Source organism: Cyanistes caeruleus, chromosome 6, assembly GCF_971803275.1.
Source record: "Cyanistes caeruleus chromosome 6, bCyaCae1.hap1.1, whole genome shotgun sequence".
Taxonomy (NCBI): Eukaryota; Metazoa; Chordata; class Aves; order Passeriformes; family Paridae; genus Cyanistes; species Cyanistes caeruleus.
This window is the reverse complement of record NC_141706.1, coordinates 648,198-674,706: the sequence shown is the minus strand read 5'-3', so window position 1 is coordinate 674,706 and position 26,509 is coordinate 648,198. Positions and strand designations below refer to the sequence as shown.

General features: G+C 45.1%; 1 protein-coding gene across 7 annotated transcripts in view; it reads left to right on the top strand.

Annotated features, from left to right (window-relative positions):
* Nucleotides 1–26,509, top strand: part of GALNT18 (polypeptide N-acetylgalactosaminyltransferase 18) — a 195,208-nt gene that overhangs the window by 30,192 nt on the left and 138,507 nt on the right. Inside the window, exons 1-2 of one of the 7 annotated variants that reach the window (XM_086894585.1) lie at nucleotides 14,839–15,004; nucleotides 15,905–16,034. The exons of the other annotated variants lie outside the window; for them this stretch is intronic. Coding sequence (XP_086750711.1) covers nucleotides 14,930–15,004; nucleotides 15,905–16,034 — 205 coding nt within the window. The 5' untranslated portion in view covers nucleotides 14,839–14,929. Of the gene's footprint in view, nucleotides 1–14,838; nucleotides 15,005–15,904; nucleotides 16,035–26,509 lie in introns of those variants that run through there. 7 annotated transcript variants of the gene reach the window in all.

Sequence of the window (26,509 nt, the reverse complement as noted above, 5' to 3'; positions counted from 1 at the left end):
GCAGCTGAAGCAGGAATGGTCCCTGCAGTGGCTGTGCCTTCAGCAGGGACAGGGACAGGAGATGTCCCCAGTGCTGGCTGCTGGCAGGGGAGGGTGCCAGGCTGCTGCCCCCCTCACAGTGTGAGTTTGGTTCTGTTCTGTGCACTGGAACTGCCCAGGTGAGCTCAGCTGAGTGATGCTGGGAGCCTGGACCAGGTGGAGCTGTGCCCTGATTCTGCTGGTGTTGCTCTGTGCTTGGGGGAGCAGGAAGGAAAGGAGCAGGGGGTGCCTGGGGGGAGCAGGGGGTGCCTGGGGGAGCAGGGGGTGCCTGGGGGAGCAGGGGGTGCCTGGGGGAGCAGGAGATGTCCTGGGGGAACAGGAGATGTCCTGGGGGAGCAGGAGATGTCCTGGGGGAGCAGGAGGTGTCCTGGGGGAGCAGGGGGTGCCTGGGGGAGCAGGAGATGTCCTGGGGGAACAGGAGATGTCCTGGGGGAGCAGGAGGTGTCCTGGGGGAGCAGGAGGTGTCCTGGGGGAACAGGGTGTGCCTGGGGGTGCCTGTGGAAGTGCTGGAATCTGGGGCTCTGCCCTCTGGGCTTGGAACATTTAATTTCTGCCCCCTGTGAGCCCTCCTGTGCTGTGGAACCCTGCCCAAGAGGGTTTGTTTTGCCATTGCTTTCTACATCTCCTGCATGGAGCTGAGCATTGCTGAAGCACTCTCAGTCAATGAAATGATTCATGCCAGAGTGAATTCTCTGATTTTCCACTCTTTTGTGGAGAACCTAACCTTGAAATGCACATTTTGCACTGAGCTGAGCAATTCTTTTTTGAGAACTTCACAGATTCCTACCAGACTGCAGAACTTCCCTGACTGATGAAATCTCATTTTTTCTGGGATGTAACTTACGTCCTCACCTCCTTCACTTTCCCAGTTGTCAATTTAGGCTTGTATTTGTTTACACTAACTTACAAGAGGTTTTTGGGGAGTTTTTTAAAATGAGGGGTTTAGCCTATTACCATCCTTTAAATGGAGGAAGCTTCTCAAACTAATGTCTGAGCAACCCATCTTCTGCTTGGGTGTGTGAGGCTGCTTCAATACTAAAAAAGGAAAACTATTTCCATAGCAACCTATTCGAAGCACAGAATGTTTTTGCTGTGCTGGGCTTTTGTTGCTGATGTTGTTACACCCTTACATTGGAGATTTTTGAGTGCTGTACCCGAGCCATAAAAAGTAGCCAGTAATAGCACAGCAACATTTGTTTTTCTATTTAAGACTTTGTTCTGCAGAAATACTTTTATAAATAAATGTAAGCTGTTATTAATGAAACCCCTCAGGTTTCTAAAGCAGTTCTGTGTTTTGCCCACATTATCCAGCATTTCTCCTGAGCCCTGATTCACCAGAAGCAGCAAAGCTGCAGAGCAGAAGCTGAGAAAGCAGAAGTTAACATCATGTGCCTGAGGTGTGTGTCAGCAGCTGAGGAGCTGCTCTCTGTCTCCCAGAGAAGAACCAGGCTTTGGCATTGATTTTCATGAGGAGGTGAATGTGCACCCCTGTCCCTGTGCTGGAGCTCCTCAGGATAAAGCAGTGAGCCCAAATATTCAGCTCCTGCTTTGGCTGGGTGGGGAAGCTGCACGTCCCTCCCAGGGCAGCCCTGGCTGGTTCTCCTGGGCCCTCTCCAGGTCCTGTCCAGTCACTGAGGGTGGGCAGGAACACCAAGGAATGGTCCCTGGAGTGGCTCTGCACTTTCCCAGTCCTGCTTTTTCATGTTGCCAGATCAAATAAAGTCAGCAGCAAGATTGGACTCGGCTTCATGAGCAGTGCCAAAGCACTGCTGCCCCTGAGCAGCTCCTTCTCTCCCCACTGTGCAGGTCAGGATTCCTGGTGCACCATCAGGAATTGCCTTTGCCACTGGGGGCTGAGGGAGGGAGGGCTTCAGTCCTTTTTGATTTCTGTTATTATCATTATTATCATCCATTTCTCTGTGTTTAAATGTCTGTGTCACAGGGGAACCCAAGAAAACTCTTTTGGGTTTTTCAAACATCTCTCCCAAGAAGTTCCATATCTGCCCTGCATTGTCTCTTGCTCGTTTTCACAGTAAGAAATCCTTTTTTCCTGTCTTGCAGCTCTTGACAGGGTCCAGTGTCACTGCACTGAGTGGGTTTGCATCTCTGCATCCATGGGTTACTGTGGGCTTGGCAGGGTTGGGATGGCTTTTTACAGTCTAAGTGATGTGAGGGAATAATGAAGAAACAGAGGAGGCAGTATGTAATTTAAAAGATGGACAGACAAAATGGCATTTATTTATTTGGCTTAAGGAAATGATTTCTTTGTACATTCATTTTACTTTGGTAGTAATTTCTGGAATACCTGAATTTTGCCCCAGGACCTTGCAGTTTACTTCTCTGCTGCCCTCTGACACTTTTACCACTGTAAAGCTTACAGGGTTTGAGTAAATATTTAAGTAGGTAGTGAGTGGTCTCTCAGAAAAGAGTTGATTGATGAAGTGGGGCCTCATTTTACCTGTGGTGAAGGAGCTGATTAACAAAGAGGATTAGAGTGTAGGGAGTGGTGCCCTAATCCTGTCACTTCCATGTTAGGATTGTTAGAAGACTTGCTCATTTAGTTCAAAATGATTACTTTTTTTTTAATTTGCTGTCACTGTTTATTTAATTTAAAATGCTAAGGGGAAGTTCAGAGCAGCTGGATTCACGGCATGGGAACGGGACTGGTCTGCACCAATTTACTCAGCGCTGCTGAAAGGTCATTAATTCGGGTTTTGCCCTTCTCTGTGGGTTCACAGGCTGGAATATTTTGAGATTGCCACAGGAAATCCATCCTTGTCACTGCTTAGCTCGTCTGTAGTGTCACACACGGGGATCCAGCAGTGGCAGCACCTTTGTGTCTCAGTTTGGCTTAGGAAAGCCCCCATGGTGGGGCTGCTGATGGAGCAGTCAATCGTGGGGCCTGGCTGCTCCTTGATCCTGCTACAGCTGACTGCATGCATGCATTAATCAAATTTAGGGTGTGATTTGGAGATTTTTACTCAGTTTATGGGAAAGATTACTTGCAAACTGCAAGAGTTTGGTTATATATAATTTGTTTTCCTCAGCCTTGCTGACAGTGAGCGTTCAGGCTGAGAGAGGGAACTCCTCACTTGGTCATTTGTGAATGTCCAGCCTAACTCAGCTGCTGCTGTTTGCTGTGGGATTGGTGTCCAGAGGCCTCTCTGCAGAGCTGGCAGGTGTTCATTCTGCAGTGCTGTTGCCTCTGGCACTGCTGAGCCCCATTTCAAAGCAGCTGTGACACCAGAGGAGAACATTCCTGAGAGGAAATTCCAGCAGCTGGATCCAAGGGCTGCTCTCCATCACAGGAAAGCTGACTCCATCACCCAGAGTTCAGGGATCATCTCCCACTCACTTGGAAGGCTTCTTCCACCAGAAATCCTAAAACTTCCATTAAGTCTGCGTGAGTTTAATTTCTCACCTGTTTAATCTGAAGATCTGTGGTTTTTCTTACCAGCTCTGCTCTCATGGTTACTTGCTCCTAACAGATTTCTTCTATTTTCCTTTTTCCCACTGGAGTAGTTTGCTACCAGTGAGCTTCATTCTATACCTGGACTGTGTCTGTGTGGCTGAAAAGGTCACAGAGGAATATTGAAATTAAAATGGAGTCAAAGCTTTGTTCCTCCCTGAAGATGTTTTACTCCTGTTTTGAGCACATACATTTTCCAAGGTGTTACTCTCCTTTTGTGCCACCTCTCAAGGTGGTGAAAATGTGTTAAAACTGAGTAGACAATGTGCAGACATAATGTCAAGAAATGGCATTGCTTTGTGGATGAAGCACCTGAACTCCATCCCGTGGTGAAATGCACATTTAGTGTGGTTTGGTGTGAACAAAACCAGTTTTCATGGTTTGCAGTGCAGTTGGTGTAGCATTTCATTACAGTGACAAGGAACCCCCTGCCCTCTTTCCTCTGAGTTAAATCCAGACTCTTCTAAGGCTCAGAGTAATGTGTGCTTTTGCTTGTTTTACCTTTACTCTCAGGATTTGCTCATACTCCCACAGCTGCCTCACATGTCACTCAGTTTTTCTCAGAGGGATCCAGGCATTTCCCATTTTCTTTCCTCTGCAGAATTTCAAAGGTCCAAAAACAGAAGCCCAAAGATTGGTTCAAGAGATGGAGAAAGACAATGTTCAGGTTTCTGTGTTCTGCCACGGACTCTTAAAGTCTGCCAGAGATTTTAAAGTCCTTGATCACTCTGCCTGAGAACCCTACCTGTACAATTTTGTCTCGTTTCATGAGAGAATGCCCAGTTCTTTTGTGATCTCCTGAAGGGACTCACTGGTGTGCCATTGCTCTGGTTCTCAGTCCTGTTTTCCTGCTGCCACTCACAGCCCTGGCTGTTCAATCTGCTGAAAGAGCAGGGAAGGTGCAATGACTGAACAGGAATTTGCTGTGTGCTACAGCCAAACCTCTTTGTGGTCATCAGGAGCTGTGCTATGACCAGCACTGGAGACTGAGAGAGTTTATTTATAATTACAAAGTCTACTGTGTGAATATGGATTCCCCTACAATTAAAAAAATCCACGTGTCTTTTACATGTTGAGAGAATCCTCCAGAGCCCCACGGTGAATGTTTGAATGCATTTTGTCAGGGAGTTCCTGCAGCACATCCCACCCCAAAGGAGAGGTTTCACTCCTGGGATGCAGCAGATGTGACAGCCAGGGCAAACTGCTGTGAGCAGCTCCTGTCCTGAGCTCTGTGCTGGCTCCTCAGCCCTGCCTCTGCCACAGGTGTGGGAAAACACAGCAGCAGCAGCACTTGGGAGTGTCTGGAAATGCAGGTGCTGGCTGTTTCAGATGAGCCAAGGGCTGGAGATATTTGAATGCTGATTCAGCCCCTGTTGTTGGAATTGATATAGATTGTATTTTCAGGTATAATTTTTTTACTTTTACTTTACAAAGTTGTGCTCCAGATGTCTCTTCCATCAAGCAAATCCTGTGTGAGTCAGTTGTGTGTTTCCATAAAGCAGTACAAGATCTCCTCTCCTACTCAAAACAGCTTTTGAACAAGCTGTGTGAGAGAGAGCAGAACTGGGGATTTGAATATTTATATACTGAGTATCAAAGTTATTTGGCTTGGTACTATATCTCAGCTAATTCTGAAAGGTCCACCCAAAGCTCTGGGCTGTTTTCTCGTGTGTGTGACTCGGGACAGGCAGGATCCACTTCTGGAATAAACAGCTCCTTGAACAAGTGGGAGATGGAGAACTTGGGATGTTGATTTTCGTCACACAAAGTCCAGTAGAGTTGAGATTGCTCCTTTTCCCAGTCAGTGGTGTGACAGCCTTTCCGTGGGGCAGTGGGTTTGAGGAGGGTGAGCTGCCCAGCAGGCTCAGAGCAGAGCTGTTCCTCGGATGCTGCTGGCTTAGCTGTGCAAACCAGCACAGGCTCGGGCTGTCGTGGGCTTCTCTGCTCCTCACAGGTTTTAATCAGTTGCTTGAAACGCTTCTGTGGGTTCAGGTGAATGGTCAGCTACCTTAGAATTGTTTAGCAACTTTAATTAAAATCTTCACAGAGTTATGTTTCATAAGCTCTTCAGTCAACAGAGCAATTGCTGACATCTCCTGGGGAAGCAGCAGTGGGTTTTGCTCTCCCCATGGTGAGTTTGGGTGGGTTCACTCCCTCACCCAACCCCAAACTCCTCCCTGCTGTTTGTCTCCTTTGCCTGCCCAGTGGGCATCGTTTGTCTCGTCCCAATTCTGACTGGAAACGCAGCAGGAACGTTTGCAAAGAATAAATCTTTCCAGGTATGGCCAAAGCTGCTTGTGTGATTGTGTTAGCTGAGGCAGAGGATGAGCAGAAATCCTTTCTGGACTGGGTTTATGTGCTAGATAAAGGTATTTAATAAGAGGCAAAAAGAAAAAAAAATACTTTTACAAAGACAATCCTGACAAGCTGTGCTCTTTTGCATTTTATAGACTTTGACATGTGTAATTTAAAAAAAACAAATTTAAATGATCAGGCCATTTTTTAGCTTCCAACACCTGTAAAGGAGCAGTAGTTGGGATGCTGGATTCTTCCTACTGTATTTATTTGGAAATATTACGTGATGGGCTTTGAAGTTAGTGCAGAAAAGGAACTTTGCGCAAAACAGGTGATGTTTTTCTTGCCAGACTTTACTATTTAACTTCTTCCAGTTCTGGAACATGAAAATTTCATTGACCATTCAGCTTCTGTATAAATTTTAGTGGCATTATTATTAAGTGGAATTATTTAGTGGCATAAAAATCCAGTGGCATTAGGTTTTGGACAAAATTTCTAGTAAGCAATTAGTAAGATGGAAATCAGCTCATTTTTTCTCTCAAATAATATTTGACTCTTGGTTAAAGGTTGGAGAGCTCCACAGGCTGCATTTGAAGACTCGTAGTAAACTCCCTGTTGGATCATGTCTGGTGGATTTTCAGCTTCTGAGGAAAGAGGGGATTAATGGGAAATGTCAGGTTGGGTTTGCTGGAGCTGTGAGGGGTGGTGGGAAGGGTGTCAGAGCCTTTTTTTTCCTTCCACAGTTTCAGAGATGAGAGTCTCCCCAGATACAAGTGTGAATTTGGAGCTGTATTCAAACTGCTCCTTGAGATTTCCATGCATAAAAGATTTTCCCAGCAGTAACTAAGAAGTCTTTGGAGCTGGTGGGATTCTCATGAGGATTAAACTGGCCATGCCAGGCAGCACCTCCTGTCAAGATGCTGCTCAGCATCTTGAATGGAAAACTCCACCTGGTTTAATCATGTGGTGACTGAATCTGTGCTTTGAGCTTGAGGCTGATGCTGTTTGGTGATAAATATTAGGGAAAATATTTGTAAATTCACACAGGGGCTTAAAGAAGGGATGTGAGGTTTATTTTTTTTAGTCTTTTTATTTATGAGATGTTCTGATGAATTACTCTAAGGTCCTTTTGACTTGCTGAGAAGCTGTCTCAGACCCTGAGCTGCCAAGGGAGGAGGTGTAAGGGTGTTCCCCAAAGGTTTCCAGTGGGGTTGGATGAAACACAGCCTGTCTTGGGCAGGGCTGAGGGAAACCAGTCAATCCTTGTGTGAGCAGAGTGTCTGAGCTCACACCTGCAGCTGCAGCTCTGCTCCAGAAGCCTGCCAGTCTCTGCTTATTGCTTTGACAGAGATTACCAATTTCCATATTCAACCTTTCCTCTGCAGCTTTTCACACTGCTGGCCTCATGTGAGGGCGTGAAGAAATGTACAGGTTCTTCTTTTGAGACTTCTTGGGGTTGGTACCTGTTACCTGCTGGGCTTCTGCCCAGAAAACAACTGTTTGTTGCACTACAATTTCAATTTTCATCACGTTACACACAGATTTTCTTTATGTTTAATATTTAATGTATAATACACCTATATATTGTGCATCTATAAATATTTTAGAGATGTTTTATACATATTTTTAATACATATATTGCATTATTGTTGTAATATACAGATAATAGATTATATTCATATAATTTTTTTCCAACAATATGCACATTTCTGTTATGTATTTCCTTGCATTTCTTTTCATCTGTGAAGATGTATACATAATTTCTATGAATAATGACAAATATCATGCATCTCTACTCTTGAGTTGTTCTGTAGAGTATCCAGAAAAATCATCATCTATATGGAGTATTTCCCAATAGCAATTTACTCTCTAGTGTGCAGCCTGCTGGGACTCACCATGCAAATGCTCTATTTGTTGGCTCAACCCCATCTTTTTCTGAAAGAATGGTTTTTTTCATTGCTTTGGGAAAAAAAGCAACAGATCCCCCATTTGGTCCTTGCCAAGGAACAGATCCCTGCCCCATTTGATCCTTCCCAAGGAACAGATCCCTGCCCCATTTGATCCCTGCCCCATTTGATCCCTCCCCAGGAACAGATCCCTGCCCCATTTGATCCCTGCCCCATTTGATCCCTGCCCCATTTGATCCCTCCCCAGGAACAGATCCCTGCCCCATTTGATCCCTGCCCCATTTGATCCCTGCCCCGTTTGATCCCTCCCCAGGAACAGATCCCTGCCCAGGGGTCTCTGGCTCAGTGTCAGTGGCTCCCCTGGGCTCTGCCTTTGTGAGAAGGGAAGGGTGATGGAGGGAGGATGAAAGCTTCTGCAGGGTTCATTTCTTCCTGCAGGGTTTGGTTTATTTCTTACTGCTTTTGGTCGTGGCTGGCAGTAAATGGGGTGAGATGAGCGGTTTTCTTTTGGAAATCCTGATAACCTTCAAGTGGTCAGTGTTACCTGTAATCCACTCTTTCCTGGTTTTTAGCCTCTTGTTGTCCTGCCCCTTCCCCTCAGGAATGCTGGGACTGCTTTTAAAGCTTTGTGTCTCATTTTCCTCATGTGGCTAACAAGTCTTCTCATTGTATCAGCCAGCTTTTCATACATGAATATTGCTAAGTTTCACCACGTGGGTAATTCTTGCTTTCCAGTAGAAGACAACATCCCCTCTTACTTTTAAAACACTTTTTTTTTAAAGGTTTTATAAAATGACAGTATATCAGAGGATGGACTTGAGATCTGAAGAGGAATAAGTTTTTCCTTCTGTGGTTTCTTGCACTTCAGGCAGGTGTGTGGAGGATATTCAGAACAGCCAGAGCAAGTTAAAAACTGGCAATAATGAACAGGCTGTGCAATGTTCCCCTTTCTGCTCAATTACTTAAAAGTATGCTAAAAATTCTACGTATGACAGAAGAAGATGTAGGCACTTTTATGCTGCTGGAAAGAAAAGGTTTTGTGTGGAACTGGAGTGGGAGTGAATTAAAACAAGAGCACATTGTGTTTGGGAGGCAAATCAGACCAGTTCTCTTTAGCCATGTTATTTTTCAGACCTTGTGTGCTGGAGGGTTGGAGAATGGTTTCTGAGGGGTCTGCTCCAAAGATTGCTTGTACACACATCTCAGAGTTAGACAAAGGGAATATGGAATATTTTGTTGTTGTTGCAGTGGGATTGAGAGCCTGATTCCCCTCTGCTATGCAGCTCTGGTTTGGTGTTACCTGGAGAACAGGGTCAGTAACACCAGTTCTGGGAACATTTTGTGATCTTACATTAATGTGAAGCTGTTGGAATCTAATTCTGCTTGATGATATTTAATATCCAAGTGATAGAGCACAGATGAGACGTGAGGAATAGGCCCAGAAACTGAATGAAAATTTGAAAATACTGGTAAGACAATCTCAGAAATCAGAGAGCTCAGAAATCTGAGAGCTACATGAGGGAGCAGTATTGAGTTGTCAGAGTTAGCCAGTGGGACCTGATGTAGCATTGCAAAGACAGAGGAGGTTAAAGGAGTCCTTAACTTTTGCCTAATAAGAAATTAGGCAAATTGGCAACATCTCTAACTTTCTAAGACTATGACCAAAGCAAGTACAGATGTGGCACCAACACGTGGCATTATCTTGTCAAAGTAGCCAAATTTTAACGTTGTTACTTTGGGTCTTGGGTGTGCCATGCCCAAAACCAAGACATGCAGCAAGGAGATTTCTTTTCCTCAGCCCCTGCAAACAGAGTTTTCCTGTGATGTGCTCTAGGGGAGACCACCACAGTGCTTCTACTGTAAATTGTCTTTCAACATTCTGATCAGAGACAGAACAATCTTGTTCCCTGGCTAATATTTGCACCTGTTTCTCAGGATAGAAAAATGCTAAGCCAGAGTGAGATCTGAGGGAGCACTAAACCTGGACTTTGCTGTGAGCAGTAAAGCAAACTGCAGGGTATTGAAGGTGGAAGTGCTGTGAGCACAAGGCTCCCAAAAGGAAAAGAATCCTCATCTGAAGCTGGGGCAGCCAAGCTCCCCATGTGTTACAGTGATGCCCTGTTACTGTGCCAGTCTCACTGCACATTAACAGGGATAAAATGAATTTACAGTGGCTCAGGTCTGCAGTTTCCTTTACAGACAAACAGGAGAGCCCTTTTGATGGATCTGCTGCGTTCAGCTGGGCTGAAGCCAAAGCAGATCAGCAGGAGACACGGCAGAGAGAAGCAAAGAGGAGGAAAATGGGAATGTTCCTGGAGATGAAGAGCATTCAGTTGAAAATAGGAGCTAAACTTGGACTTTATTATGCAGCTGATATTTGTTAAAATAGAATAAGGGGAGCTGCAGAGCATGAACAAACTGCCTTTAGGGGAAGGTGAATTTGAGGAGGGTCTGGAAGGTGAGTTATGTAGCCATGTGTCAGAGATAAAATGCCTCCTGCATCACTGGTCCTTCTGGCAGAGCTGCTGCTGCTCCCAGAGGACCAGCATTGCTGGCTGCCATCTCCCTCAGCTGCTCTCCTCTCTGCTCTCCTCTCTGCTCTCCTCTCTGCCCTCCCAGCTCTGTTTGGCAGAGCCAGGGGCTCACACCCAGTGCAGACCTGGGCCAGGTTTGTGCCCTGAGCCATCTGCACTGCACCCAGCAGCCACAGAATGCAGCTGGAACAGGCTGGGCTGGGCTGGAGGCCACCAAAGGTGCAGCCAGAATTAGGGGCTGCTTTATTGATGGTGTGGCTGTGTGCATGATTCCTTTCTCCCATCCCTTCAGCCCCCAGAACACCATAACCTGTCACTTCAGACAGTGACACACTGAGCAGATGAGGTTTATGTTGTGAACAAGTTCCATGAGATGTGAAAGTGAATTGGAATAAATGCTGTTTCCACCTGGGCTGCTCCTCTGGTGCTGTGGTGCTCTTGGCAGTGTCTCTCCAGCCTGCTTCCCTGTTACACCATTTTTGTTACCCAGCAGGACGGGACCAAGTGAAAGATTCCTGTCCTGAGCAGCAGCTGTAAACAGGAGCAGGGCAAGCATGTATGCTAATGTTTCCATTCCCTTCTGCAATTCAGCCATTTTCACCCTGTGGATGTACTGAGTTAGGTGTGGTGTCAGTGTTTAATGCTGCCTGTGGTTTTCCATGCCCATTCCCTCCATTTCCCCTTCCATCAGCACCATCTCCTGCTCCTTCCCGTGCTGGACAAACACTTCCAAAGCTAAAAGTTCCTTCTGCCAGGTCGGTGTTTTTGGAATTAGTGATGTTTTGTGCAAATTTGGTAGCCTGGCTAACAGACAGGAAAGGTGCACATCACTGATCCAGTTCACAATAACTGGTGACAGTAGCTCAGGTAGAAACAATTTTGTCTGGCCTTGTCTGGTCACTGTTCCATCCCTGTGTCACCTGTATCTGACCTGCACCGATCCCCATTTTGCTCAGAGACACTAATTTAAGTGAATTTCTTCACATTATGCCTTTATTTATACAGCCAATGGTAGCACTGACAGCTAAAGGTGGCATGCAAAAGAGGGTGACTCACTCCTTGGTGTGACTTTTTGACAATGCTTTATTTTACATAAAAATGATATTCTTGTTTCAGTGGCTCCTGAATGCACACCAGGAACTCTGAACTTTGTTAGCCTGAGAGGGAAGGATGGCACAGTTCCTTCATTCCATGACTGTCACCTGCTATCCCAGGTGAGGTCAGTGAGATGCTGGAAACCTTCGGGCCCAGGTTCTGAGCAGCTTCAGACAAAGCTCTCCCAGAATGGGCTGGGTCACCCCTGGGAGCAGCTCTGCAGAAAGGAACTTGTTAGAGATGACTGAAATAAAGGTGTTGGAGTAATTAGCTTTGATCTAGGCCTGCCTTGATCTTGTAAAATATCTAATGATTTTCATTTTGAGATAGAGCTGAGCACTTTTGCTGACTTTAACTGTGTGAGCAGCTTATGAAATGAGGCTGCAATTGAAGAGCTTTTTGGGCAGGCCTAGAAGACAATGAATAAATAGCATTTATTAATTTACTGTGTAACTTCTGCTCTCTGGTCTCACTAATTACCCTTGTGGTGGTGCCCATGTGTGGTTTGCTTTGTGGCTTTCTCCTCATTTTCAAGGGGTTAAGAACAGTTTTCCTGTTTGATGCTGGCTGCAGCAGCTCTCACCTGGGTCTGCAGGGAGCTGTCCCAGCTTGGCCAGGCTGTGGCTGCTGGTGCTGGGCACCAGGACAAGGGCCAGGGGCAGAAAGGGATGCCTGGAAGTGTCACCCGAGGGTGAGGAGGATCTTCCTCGCTGCAGGGATCAACACTGGACCAGGCTGTGCAGGCTCCCTCACTGAGATGCTGCAGACCCTTCTGCACACAGAGCTGTGCCCTGTGCTCCCTTCCAGCCCATCCCATTCTGTGTTCCACCTGCCACTTTAAAACTGGCTGCTTTTAATAATGCAGAGCAATTATGTGTTATTGGAGTCTTTCCTCAGTCTGGGAAGTCACAAGAAGTAAGATCTGGTGTGATTTCAACATATGCCTTGCATTTTCTCTCTCTGTTCAGTTATCCTTTTTCCTGCAAGTCCTTGTCAGTGATCTGCCAGCAGTGCTACAAGTGCAAAAATCAGCCAAGAGCCACTAAGGAAAAGCAGCTTGTAACATGAAGTGCCTGCTCAAAATACGCATTTCTGTTATTTTTTAAACACATTCCACATTTTTGTTGCTTTCCTACATCTTTCCTCCTTCCCCAAGTGTCAGTCAGTGTGAAACCAGCACATTCCATGCATGGAGTGCAAACAGGAGACTCGTGGGCAGATCCCCATCAGGTGCTGGCAGCTCCATGAGGAGACCCTGGGGACAGTGACCTCTAGGAAATGCTCAAGAGCTGCAGAAAATGAGCTACTCCAGTGTTGTTATTCACAGCACAGGCTCAGAGACCAGATTGTTTCTGCATCCTGCCCGTACCCAGGTCCTGCAAAATGTATTTAAAAGGGCTCCAGGATTTATTTATGGAGCCTCTCACAGTAAAACTTACTTTTAGCTTACAAAAGAGCAGAGTGCATTTTTCAACAATATCATGTCTCTGTTGTTAACCCTTTCTAGCCAGATCCAGATTAAAACAAGATTACACTAACCTCAAGGACCAGGAGGAATTTAGCCAAAGTGTTGTGAGGAAGAGTGAACTTTCTGGAGTTTGGGTGTGCCCTTTTTCTGCTTGTTCTGAAATCTCTACACTCCCAGCATGACCGAACAAACTGCATCCCTTGCTAAGGATGGAGCTGAGTAACCTCAGGTGGGGTAATTAACAGCTAATTAGGGGCTGGGGAGCAGATTGCAGGCAGCTGTGTGGGGCTGGCTGCAGGGAGGGGCTCCAGGAGGGGAAGGGGACAGGGCAGGAGCTCTTTCTCCCCCAGCAGCACCAGCAGCAGCAGCAGCAGAGCTCTCCAGGTGAGCCCCAAGGACCTGTCTGCTGGGACCTGTCTGCTGGGACCTGTCTGCTGGGACCTGCCTTGGGGAGCAGGGCAGGAGCTGTTCCTCCCCCAGCTCAGCTCTCCAGGTGAGCCCCAGGGAGCTGCCTTTGGGCTGCAGGGCAGGGAGGGGTGCTTTGTTTGCTGCTTTGCTGTGGATGCAGGATGCAGCCCTGCCTGCAGAGACCTTTGGTGCCAAAGCTGCCCAGACCTACAGCTCTGTAATGATATTTTGTGCTGGTCTCTGGTAAATGGTTCGAATTCACAGTCAGATGATGGTGTAGCAGCGTGGCAAGTTGGGCTACTTTTAATTTATTCTCTTTTCTAATTAATTATGAACAGTCTTGGATTTAGGTTGGGCTGAGCAGGTACAGGAGTTACTGCTGTAACAGCAGGGCTGTCAAATTTAGTGTGCAAATCTAGACTGGCTCATTTAATTTTGAATCCTCAATTGCCCTTCTGTAAATGCTCTTAAAAATAGACAGTGATCAGATCTCACAGGTCAAACTATCTGCATTTATTTCACATAGCAGGTGTGCATTTATGAGAGACTCTTTTATTTTCTGTGTATTACGGAATTAATTCATACAGGGGCTACAGTGGAAGCTTTGGATTTAAGCTATTGTCAAATGGCCTTTTTAAATTGGTAGAGATTCCTGTCACTGGTGGCTAGGCAACTCTCCTGTTTCCCTTCTCTATTTGCACTTCAATAAATCTTCCTTTCCTTCCTTTATATAATTATTATTTATTAGATATTATTAATATATATCCCTTTTATACTTTGTGGAGGGGAAAAAACAGACTTGGTGATTTTAGCATTTTGTTCTGTGCTCTCAGCAGCCTGTGGTCAGCTCAGTGCTGAGCTGTGGGGTCACAGCTGTGAAATCCCCACGGCTGTGGGACCTCTGGTGCTGCAGGGGTGGGAGGAACTTTATGGAATTTTATGGTTTAAGGTGCTGCAGCAGAAATATTTATGTCAATATATGCTGATACACACATCTAGAGGTTTCTGATGCCAGGGAGAGGTTGTTCATGTGATGAGCATTGTGTCCATGTTCTCAAGCAGCCTCCAGGAAAGATGTCTGGGAAAGCTGGAATGGGGGAAAAAACAAAAGTCTAAAATTGTAATCATTATTCCCATTAAAAGGATGCTATCAAAACAGTTCTTTACAATTGGTTTCCCTTGATGGCTCTTCACAGGAAAGAGAAAAATCTCAAGATTGCTATCCTCTGAACCAGTTCCCAGTGTGATTATTCCCATGTGGGAGCACGGGAAGGAATATGACTGCAGAGATAAAACCTGAAAGCAAAACCCGTCTCTGTGGTTCTGTTCAGGACTGAGGAGAGTGAGGGCAGTGAGCTGACCTGGAGAGGGTTTACACACAGTCCTAATCTGCTGTTTGATGTCTGCTGTAAAGCAGTGCTGAGCTGGTTCATTTACAGCCAGAGGTGATGAGCTGGAACTGCAGAGAGCTCCTGGGGCAGCCTGGGCTCCTGCCCACAGCCCACACTAAAAATCCCCTTCCACTTTCCTCTTGTTGCTTGTGTCTTGAGCAGGGGACAGAAATGCCATTTCCCAGGGCTGTGTGCCAGCTCCCCTTGGCTGCAGCTGCTGCAGGGACTCTCACTCTGGTTTAGAGGCACACATTGGCAGCAGCTCCTGGCTCTGCCCAATTTGATCTTTCCCGAGGTTCCCCAGACACTTCTGTAGAGCAGAGATGCTGCAGAGAGGGAGATGGTTATGGTGCACTTTCAGGAGGCTCATTAACTTCCCCAGCATGGCTGAACTTCAGGTAAAATAAACATTTAAAGGGCAGCCTAGCATTTTAAGGGACAGGTGGCAAGAATAATTTGTATCTGTGGTTATATTTATAAACATGGCATTTAGGAAACCTCAGATGCTGTGCAAAAGCTTGTCACTATTTGGTTGCTTATTAAACAGGAGGAAAAATTGTTAGTGATGAAACCATGTGAAAACAAGATCGAGTGTCATACCTAAGGAGCAGAAAAGGATTGTTTGTTTCCCAGGTCAGGTTAAAACCAACAGTAACAGCAAATTAATGTTTTGGTTTTTTACTCTTCTTCCTTAAGTTTAGACTTTAATTTTCTTACACTTAGAATGAGAAATGCTCCAAGCAAAATGGGATATTTTGGAATTGCTAGGAAAAGATTGTGGTGGGTTTCACTGCCAGTGCTACCTGCAGGGGGAATACCCACATTGCTGCAAACTGAAGGGCAGCCTCGTGATGCTGGGGTACTTCTGATTTCTGTTTAAGCTGGTTCTGCATCATTACATCTGCAACTTTAAAACAGGTACAGGCTCACTACCTCTGCAGGCATTGCCAGCTATTCCTTTTAGGAAGAGAAGTCAGCAGCTGTTAATGCTGATGTCCTTGATTAAAATTAACGAGTGGCTGTTGGCAGAGGCCAGCAGCCTGATTGGTTTCAGGTGGTTCTTGTTGAGGTGGTTCTGTTTCTGATTGGTTTCAGGTGGTTCTTGTTGAGATAATTCTTTTTCCTGATTTGTTTCAGGTGGTTCTGTGGTTTTTCCCTGATTTGTTTCAGGGGAGGTGGTTCTTTGTTTCTGGCTTGTGTCCCCTCCCCAGTGTAAATGCTCAGTGATCAAGATCTATTTCCAGTTTTACTGAAGGAATATTGGTGAGCAGAGAATTCAGTTTGTTTTCTCTTTCCAGCCCTGGCATTGGCTTTGGAATGCTAGCAGGGAAAAACAAATCCACGTCAGGCTTTTCATCCAATCTTGTTTTCTCCTAATCCGTGCTGTCAGGCAGTGGCACAAGAACAGCCTCGTACTTTCTACACAAGGTATTGTTTGTGAAGCTTTTTTCTCGTACTTTCTACACAAGGTATTGTTTGTGAAGCTTTTTTCTCGTACTTTCTACGCAAGGTATGGTTTGTGAAGGTTTTTTCTGCAGGGGGAACCCATGAGATCAAGGCTGATCTTTGTCAAATGTTTTTGTTTTCTGTGTTGCTGTCCCAGGTTACCAAAGGGCCTGGGCACCACGACTAGCAATGTCAGAGATGTCTAAAGGTGTAAGATGTGTGACTTTAATGTCCTAAAGCCAGACTTGAAGTCTCTGTTCTAAATTAAAAAGGCAGGCAGGTTTAAAGCTGCTCTTTCTGTCCTTTGCCTATGTTTAAATGAGTGAGAAGTAATTGGATGTTCATTAGATAGAAGGCCTAGCAAGGTGCAAAGGTTTGAACCTTAGAGTGAGTAAATCCAGGTTGAAGACTGATTTGTAAATATCAAAGGAAACGACAGAAGTGTTTTTAAATTCAAATTTAGTCCTTAATGCTTTTTGTTCTAAGGCAGAGGCTGTCATAGTTGAATCACTGAGTTTGATGCAGAAGGTGCAGAATTAACAGACCTGATCTGGGTTAAATTTTGGGAAGACCTGGCTTAGCTGTGAGCTGCTGGGGTAAAACTGGGTGAGGTTGGAGAGCTCCTGTGCAGGAGCTGCAGTGTCAGGAGCAGTGGGGCTTTCTGCCCTTTGCCTCCAAGTACAAAGAACTCCTAAAAAATTCCTTTGGGTGTGAAATTGGAGTCTGATGTATAGCACATATAGGGGATTTGGGTCAGAGGAAGGTCATCAGTTACACTGTACCAAGTAAATTAGATGTTAGAATAATACCATAAATTAAAGTTACTGCTTTGTTGTCCTTCCATGAAGAATCTGAATGAGTAAATTCACTTGTAGTGAATTTAATGTCTGGCTAGCCATTAGAATGGCTCCAGTGCAATTACTTTTGTAGATCATAACAGTCTTGAAAAGTAAATACTTTATAAAAGCAAACATCTTGAAGGAAATTACAGAAGGCATAATGGCTTTTTGAGGCATGCCTTTGCACCCATATATACTTTTTTTTAAAATCCAACAAAATTAAATTGGTCTGTTAGTTACTTCTGCAACTTTTTTTTGTCTCCTGCAATCCAGCAAACGATTAATGAGAGTTTGTCCAGTCAGAGCAGCAGGGGTCTGGATTGTTTGTTAGAGGAGAGGAGAGAGTCCTCAAAGACTTCTTTCTTCTCTTCTTTCTTTAATATGAATTTTAGAAAGAAAAGGAAAAGAAGGTTAAACCCAAGTCATTGGTTTGCAGTTGCTGTGGCTGAAGGGCCCCACTTGTGCCATTTTTGGTGTGGCTTTGTCCCCCTGTGGGCAGTGCCAGGGGGTTCAGGGGAGCTGGGAGCTGGCTGCAGGGAGCTGTGGCTGCCAAGGATGCTCCTCAGCTCAGTGCCCCAGGTCTCCACAAGCTTTCCTCCTGTGTGCCCTCACTTTTCCTTTTTGCAGTGTGATTTATGGCTCGTTCTCCTCACCACCACCCTGTGCTTTCCCTTTGTCCCTCCGTGCTGCTCCCCGTGCCCTGGGCTCTCCCTGTGCTCTCCTTGCACACTGGCTCTCCCTTGCTGAGCTGGAATCGTGTGTTCCTCTCTTTCTGGGGGCAGATTCTGCAGAGAGCTGCCATGCCTGTGCCGGGGGTGCCCAGCATTCCCCAGCTGTGGATGCTAACTCCAGGTTTAACCTGGAGTTAGCCTGGCACTGAAACCTCCTGTGGTGCTGGATCCTGATTGCTGTGAGCGTGCCAGATGTGTCTGGGTGCTGCTCCTGTCAGTCTGTCCAGAGTCAGAGCTGGACCCTTCACACAGCTGCTGTTTAACCTGAGAGGGGCAATGGGGGAAGGCAGATCCATCAGATGTGCTGAAGGGTCCCTGAGCACACGGACATGTGGCCCTCAGAGGACTTCTGGGATGTGTTTTTTGGGGTTTGATTATTCCTGACTGGAGAATGAGATGCTCCAGGGGGATTGGACGATGTAGATAGCAACATGCCATAAACTGTGCTCTGGAAAATGGCTGATGGTGGATCCTAGGACCAAAAAGAGGTTTTACATTCTGATATTTAGCTCAGTTTTAACTTTCTTGTGACCCCCTCACGACCTGCATCTTACCTTGCTCTTTGTGCCCTTAGCACATGCTTTATATTCCTTGTAACAACAAATTCAGCTTGCTGTGGGGAGCCATGGATATTGCAATAACAAACAGGAGTGGGTAATAAACTGCAGAAATTAGTGTAGAGAATTGGCCTCACTCCACAAATCGCCCACCTGGTTTTGTGCTGACTGCTGTCATATTTATGTGAAGGTGCTAGATGTGTGTATAAGCATTTTTATCTGCATGATTCTCCCTATAATCCATTCTTCCACCCACATGGGAAAGAAGTCCTCAAACTTGGAGCTGAGACCCGAGGAAAGAGTTAGTGTATTAATTAGTTTATTGGAGTGCAAGGATTGTTAGCCACCTATCTGATGATTTTAAACTCTTAATTCTGAGGCATTTCCACTGTCTGTGAAGCTGGGAAGTTAAAGGTGGGGAGATGTGTGTAAATCCACTGTTGCAGTGATGTTGGCACAGCAGCTCCCCTGGCAGGGACAGGCACAGCTGATGGTCACCAGCAGCTCAAATTTAGGATTTGTGTGCTCAAATCCCAAACAAAGCCCGTGTGTCTGGACCTGTTCTGCTTTCCAGGGTAGTAATTCAGTGGGGCTTCCTGCCTGGAAACAAAAGCAGTTTTCTTTCACACCTTGATGTAGTCCTTTTGGTTCAAGGTTGTATTTTTTAGATTACACCATGGCTCCTCTGAGCTGTGACCTCTGCCAGAGCTTTTATTTCTGGAATTTCAGCATTTCTCTTCTGTGAGGCACACTCAGGAAGAACACATGCACTGGAGTTCAGCCTGGGAGAAGGAGAGTGTTATTCTGGAGTTGAGAGGGTAGTTCATCTTCCAATGAGTAAATATATCAAGGTGAAATGTTTGGAAGCTCATGATGGATATGTTTTAGCATCCAGTATCCCCAAGGCATGCCAACAAGAATGCCTTCTTGAGATTTTGGCCGAGTAAATGTTTAAAGTTATTTTTACTTGGGTGAAATTGTATTTTTTTCCTTGCCTGTGCCAATACAAAAGATGGAACAGTTCTATTTTCTTAGTGCACAAGTTATGTAGTTCTGTGATGTTTTTCATACTGAACAAACTGACAGTATTTCCTTGAATAACTGAATTATTTCCATGTAATGAGTTGGGTGAATGAAAATATTTTAAAAAAAAACAAATCATAAAATGGGCAGTTTGTTTTCATCACTTTGATAGGTCACAATATTATACAAGGTCATTAACTATCACTGCAGCCAGTTTTCAGATGGCATTGAGTTGTGTGCAGATATCAAATTTGAAGTTCTAGTTTCTCTTACAGAGGACTTCTTTTCCATGCAAGAAATAGATTTTATGTAAACAAATAAAAATCTGTATTCATAAAGCCTGTGAAGCACTTAATGTGGTGTTTGCTGTCCTGTCCTGTCACATTTAAAACCACACTGCTAAAAACTACTAAAAACTGCACACACCTGAAAACTTAGGACAAACAAAGCAAGTGCTTATTTATTTGGTGTGCAGACAATGCAGAGACATGGTGCATGTTTTGGAAGAGAAGATGCATTTAAGTGTTTTGAACTCCAACAAAATAGTGGAATAATTGATGTGTGCTGCTGATAGGGAATTCTGTGACGTGTTTGTAAATTTGAAAGCATTTTGGGATTGAAAACCCAGAGTAAGACACGTTTAGGCAATAGAAGTAAATAGGGAGAGAGGCAGGACTGCCTCCATTGCAATATGTGGAATATTTCTGTAGCTTTTTGGCTTGTGGGGATTTTTTTATTTCTGTTTTTCAGTAGAAGGTGCAGCAAACAACCTACAGGAGGCTTTTCTGTCGTGTGCTTTGCTGGGCTGAGTTCTGGCTGGGTTAATGCAGTGTGCTGAGGCTGCATGGCTGGATGTGGGACGGGGCATGGCTGGATCCCTGCCCCAAAATCTGCCCCAAACCCTGCCCCAAACCATCTGGGGTCACTGGGAGCTGGGCACAGCTGGATCCCTGCCCCAAAATCTGCCCCAAACCATCTGGGGTCTGGGAGCTGGGCACAGCTGGCTTTGGGGTCGAGGCTGATGCCTCATCCCCGTGATCTCTCCAAGCTGATCCCAGGTGGAGATCCCCAGCCAGGAGCCCTCTCCAAGCCCCAGCAGCAGTGAGAGCAGGGCTGGAGGTGCCTGTGGGATTCCAGAAATGGCTGCAGGAGGTAGTTGTGATGAGAGATGGAGTTCTGCTCAGACTGTTCAAGGAGTGGAGATAATTAAGGTGTGGCTGTGTTTATGCACACAGGGCTGTTAGAAAGCAGTGTTTTATTGAGTCTTCAGGGGCTGCAGCCTGCACTGCTGCTGTGAGCTGTTCTTCCCTTGCCCAAAGCCTGGTGGTCTCTGAGTAGTATCAGCTAAAATAGAATTGCTGTGCTGGGTGAGTTTTAGAATAGATTTCTGTGGGAAATAGGAAGAAACAAAAATTGTGCTTTAAAAAAACCCCTAAACTTGCTTAGTTGCACAAACACAAGGGACAAAGTGTTTTTCATGCAAAAAGTACCGTGGTATGTCAGCATGTTGGCACTGATGGTGAATGAGCTGTTTGAAATGTACATCCCAGAAACACAAATATGCTGTGATATTTCAGTCTGGGAGCCTGTCTTAAATGGAGGAAAAAGGACACAAAACAAGACCATGTAGTTGGAATTTTGGACTTTATTGAGAAGTGAATAGAAAGTGATCATGAGCTCTATCTGTAGACAGCTGTTAAGCAAGTTTGTAAATATTTCCAAGGAAAACTGACTAGCAAAGCAGCCCACTGGAAATAAGAGTTGCAGTGTTAACCTTTATGCATGACTAAATGGATAGATATATTTTAATGGCATTTCTGAGGTTGGTGTTGTAATAGCTGCCTTCATTACTGATCTTTCAAAGCCGAGTGGAGGCGTTGCTGCAGAGATGAAATCATTCTCTAACAGCACAAGGGTGGCACCCTGCTGGTGGGTTTGGAGGTGGTTCTGTAGAGACAGCACCAAACAGTGCCAGCTCTGGGATGTGCTTGTCAAAGTCTTGTGGACTCAGATGATTTCCACTGAGTCTGACTGCTCTCCATAAAGGTCTTGTCAGAGCCAACCTTGCTGGAAGCTGGGGCAGGAATGAATTGTGTAATGCTTGTTCCTGAGGATGGAAATAGAAACAGAGAAAGTGGCCAGATCTCCCCTGAAAACCTTTTGTTTTCCAGGTGAAAGCTGTGAACCCTTTGAGTTTTGTTCCTGATAGCATTCTCTGATTTCCCCAGGAGGACTCAGACTGAAACACACATCCTGCTCTTTGCCCATGAGAGCTGAAGCAAGCTCTTAAACAGGGAGGGAAAGGCCTTTTCCCCTTGGATCTTGGCTCTTGTATTTAATTCTGGTTTAGAGGATAGACAGAATATGTCCAACACACTATAATTGTGTGCACATGAATTTAGGGAACAGGCTTCGTGGGAAATCAAATTAATTGCCCGCTAGGTATTAACATGTATGATTTTGCAAAGTAATTTAGCACTTCTCTGAGGTTTATCAATGGGATGGAACTCATAAACTGCACATTCTCTGGGCTGTGGTTGAGAAATATTAAAAGAAGTTAAATTTGAAAGTATGATAATGTAGGTCAATATTTAAACTATTTTTACTGTAATGACTAAAAGCAAAGTCATTGTTTTTAAAGCATATTTTGATTTTGTGAGAATAGGTACTCCATTACTTTTTGGTTTGGATGTTGTAGAAATGTATTACAGTTTAATAGAAGTGCAAAACTGTTTGAATATTTATGATAAGAATCAAATCTCCTGTGTTAGGAGGGAGTGGAACCTGAGCCAATGTCCTGAGCAGCTTCCAGGGGGACATTAAGCTTTGTTGAGAGAAATGATGTTTGTAAACATTTCAATTGTGGAATGCCCCAGGAGCAGTTGTCTGCGAGTTGTGTTGTTTTATTTCATGTGCAAACTGCCACTGAGATAGAGCAGTGGCACATTTTGGGTTCCAGAGCCTTTTCCTGTGTTTTGGCTGATCCTGAAATGCTGGTGGGTTCCAGGGCAAGGAGATGCTGCAGCAGAGTTGGATTGCCACTGCTGTTGGCAGGGGGCTTTGGATTGATTTGTTTTTCTCTTCTGAAGCAAAGTTATCCCAAGCTCTGTGATTTGTGCTGGTTCTCGTTCCTGGTGCCTCTCACCAACCCAGTCTTTGGGAAAGGATTCTGTCTGACACATTCAAGAGTAAATAAAAATAAAAATGTGTTTTACCTTTCCTCTCCCTCCACTAGCTGGTGTTTCACTGAGAGGGAAATGGATAAATTCAGGAGTAGCAGGAGTGAGAATTCTCTTGGAAGGAAAGAGAAGTTTTCACAGTAGCACATTCAGAGATGCAGTGTTTTTACAAGCTGTAAAATGAGTATGAACAAATACCTTGGTTTTTTTCCTCTGTCACAGCAATCCACATTCCCAGTGAGTACCAGGAAGGAGAGCATTACCAGACAAAACTACCATGCTGAAGTTCACTCTGGGGATTTACTTGTGCTTTAGTTATGGAGAGATTTTCAGTTTTAAAGTTGATTTTCAATTCTTACTAGATGCATTTCTATGGATGGAATAATCCTTCCTTCATGAAATAGAATTATTAGAAAATGACTGTGTTAATAATGCAAATTTAAGGATCTTGACATGCAAATGTCCCTAATAAAAAGCAAACTCTGTGTAGAGTGCTTAGTTTGCAAAGAATTCAGCATCAGGGTTTAGTATTGCTCTGGAGTGCACTTATCTGAAAGTAAAAGGTGTGAAAACAATCAAATACAAATAGGATGTTTTAGGGGTTTGGGAGGTTTCTTGTGAAGTCAGGCAACTTAAGAAAAGTGGAAATATTTTAATTAATTTTTTGCAAAACCACTCATTAAATTTGGAAGTGCTTAACTAAACAGAACTTTAATTGAAAGTGTCAGAAGTGATCCGTGGCTGCATTACAATTTCCTTCTTCATGCATCATTTCCTTTGCCATTTAGTTGAATACCAAGCACTGCTCTGACCTATCAGTTCAGACACAAAATGATCACCCTGGTCCCTCTGGGCTCTGTAACAAGAGTTAAAATAGGCTTAGATTGAAACAGATTTGAGCTCTACTTGGGTTCTTTCCTAGAGCAAGATCAGTGTTCTGAGCAGGTGGCCACAGGAGGCAAAAGGCTTTATTCCATGGGTGCTCCTTGTATCCTTGAGTCTGGTTTATTATTAAAACATGTTTTTATGAAAGGTGAAAAGCATTTTAACACCTCTGACTAAGCTTTGTTAAATCGAAATATCTGGATTTAATGTCTGTAGTAAAAAGGATGATATCAAAGTCCTTAACTGGTATAGATAAAAATGGTATTCCAATCAACTGACATTGTTTTAAATTCATTTCAACCAGTGTATCTTACTACTGTCACACAGATTTTTGTGTACAGGATAAATATTTCTCAAAAAAATACATTAATGGGGACATATTTTTAATGAATTTTTGGAGTGCACTGTTGATAATTCACTTTGTGAGTTTATGTAGCAAGAGTCAGTTACAAACTCACTTTAAGTACATTTAAAACCTTGCACCACACAGGTATTTATCTGCTGCTCACTCAGAATGGGGTCTCACCCTGCTGTGTGCAGGTTCTGCTCTGTGCCAGCCCAGGATCTGCTCTTGAGCAGGGCAGCAGCACAGAGGAACAGGGAAGGGTTTTACCCCAGGATCTGCTCTTGAGCAGGGCAGCAGACAGAGGAACAGGGAAGGGTTTTACCCCAGGATCTGCTCTTGAGCAGGGCAGCAGCACAGAGGAACAGGGAAGGGTTTTACCCCAGGATCTGCTCTTGAGCAGGGCAGCAGCACAGAGGAACAGGGAAGGGTTTTACCCCAGGATCTGCTCTTGAGCAGGGCAGCAGCACAAAGGAACAGGGAAGGGTTTTACCCCAGGATCTGCTCTCAAGCAGGGCAGCAGACAGAGGAACAGGGAAGGGTTTTACCCCAGGAATCCCTCGGGGATGGAGCCTGACCTTCTGTCCCATGTGGAGAAATGGTACCCAGGGATGTAACAGCTGCTGGGTAATCCAGTTCATTGCACACATCCTTGGGGCTTTCCAGACCTTGATGCCTTTCTCTGAATCATGGCTGTACCTCAGAACTGTCTTGCAGCCCCTGTGGCAGCACCAGGCAGATTTTAGCGGTTTGAGAAGGAATTCAATCCCTGTGTGCCTCAGCAGCACCCAGGCAAGCTTTACCCTGCATCACCTGAGCTCTGTAATGGGTGAGCTGGGTCTGAGAAGGTTCTTCCTTTGAGATATCAGCAGGCACAACAAGTCCTCCTCACCCAGGAGACGAAGTTTTCCTGTTGTGTCCTCACCCTGCTCTGCTTAGCAAAAAGCACGTTCAGATGTAAGGGTATTTTAAGGGAAATCACCTGAGTCTTGGCCTCAGTCTTTCTTGGGGCAATGCAGGATTCATCTGTCCTTTGAAGCTGACAGTTCTGTCAATTTACATCCTCTGTTTTAAAGTCCTTTTATGCTTTGGAAAGAAAAATTCATGCTCATTCACAGAAAAAAACCCCAAACCTTTCTGATTGTCTCTGCAGTGAGAGGTAAAGAATAAGTTTTGAAAAATGCAGTAATGGGGAACGAGGCTAGCAGGGAAAGTTCCACTCTATTTTGCTGGGAAGTGTGGAAATCAAAGTGAACCTGAGCAGAAGATGAATGAATTTCAGCCCTTTTAACCTCAGTGGTTCACCAGGTGTCTGTTCTCATCAATTAATGCAATCCTTCATTGTCCTCAGAAATGGTGCTGGGCCATGCAGAACTCTGCACTGTCAGCTGCACTGAGAAATGAATGCAAACCACAGCAAATACTAAACCCAGGCCTCTGCAAATTGTGACCCTTACAACTAATGTCATCTGGACTAAAAATAATCCCCAGCTGGAATATGGGATCCAAGGAACTCGGATCCTAGAGAAAACTGAGTACAGGAAAGCACTGTGGAGTAGGAATTCTTTCAGATGGAGGTTGGAGAGTGCAGAAGAAGAAATAAAATGCAAGCTGAGATGAGTAATTTCACATTCTGGCAGGAAGATGTGTGTAATAAAGTCCCTGGGCTCTAACGAGTTTGGCACGTGGAGTCCCATGAATAAACTGATATTCATCTCTGTTTGCCTGAGAGAAAACAACCTTCCATGTATAAAGCAAGCCTAAACTGGGCAATGAAGCATGTTGCAGGACTATGAACTGGGCTGGTGGCTGTTTTGAATGGCACTTAGAGCTGTTTATTCCATCCAGCAGCACATTTGTGTGTGGCTGTCCCTCCTCACACGTTCTGGCTCTCTCTGTGTTTCCCAGCTCATGGGACAAGGGAGGGATCGCTGCCACCTCTGGAAGGTGCTGCTGTTCATTCAGCTCCTGTTCACACTGTGAGAGTTCCTGTGGAAAACAAGGTCCATCTCACACCTGCACATCCTGAGGAGGCTGTTGTGAGCCCATCCTTGGAGGCACTGTGTGCAGTGAGGAACAGCGAGTCACTGCTGGCCGGCACCCAACCCCAGCACCCCAGCACAGATTTGGGATGCTGTACCTGCCCTGGAAATGTCTGGCAGTGCTGCCAGAGGCACTCCCTGTGAGGACTGGCTGTGCTGAGCCCCCCTGCCCTGCCTCCCATGGGAACACTCACCTCAGCAGCCCCAGATGGCTGAGGCAGTGCAGGCAGGGCACTGGGATTACATTAATCTGTGCTGATCCCAAACACCACACATCACCCTGCAGATTATTCCTCGCTCCCTGAGTACAGCTGACCTCTTTTTCTGATGTTTTACCTCACCAAGAACGTAAGGCACAACCAAGTGTTGCATTAATTGCCCTCTTTAATACCTGTCATGCTTTCACCTTCTGGCAGAGGCTCCCCAGGACAGATCCAAAAGGATGTCTTGTGTGTAAATCTGGAAAGAGATCTGCTTGTTCTGCTTTGTTACTGAGGTTCCTATCAATAAATATCTCTCTACTGTGTGCAGTTAATCCTTTCCCCCTCACTGACACTCAGAATAACAGAGTCCATTTAATTTAATGTAGTAACTCATTTCTGCAGCATTCCACACCGACAGCTCTCCCATTTCAGCTACAGTGATGAAAGCACGTGCGTTTTTGTTTAGCCTCTTTCACTGCACAAAGCTAGGTTACTTTTCTGAATTAAGTTCTGCAAACAGCTGGGAGTGATGTGTTTAGTTTCTGCATGCCCAGCATTGCACAGGGCCTTGTGTTTCTCTGGCCAGACCTTCCCTCGATGAAAATATTGTTCTGGGACTTCAGCTACAGCTTTTGCATTTCTGATCCTTGAAGCC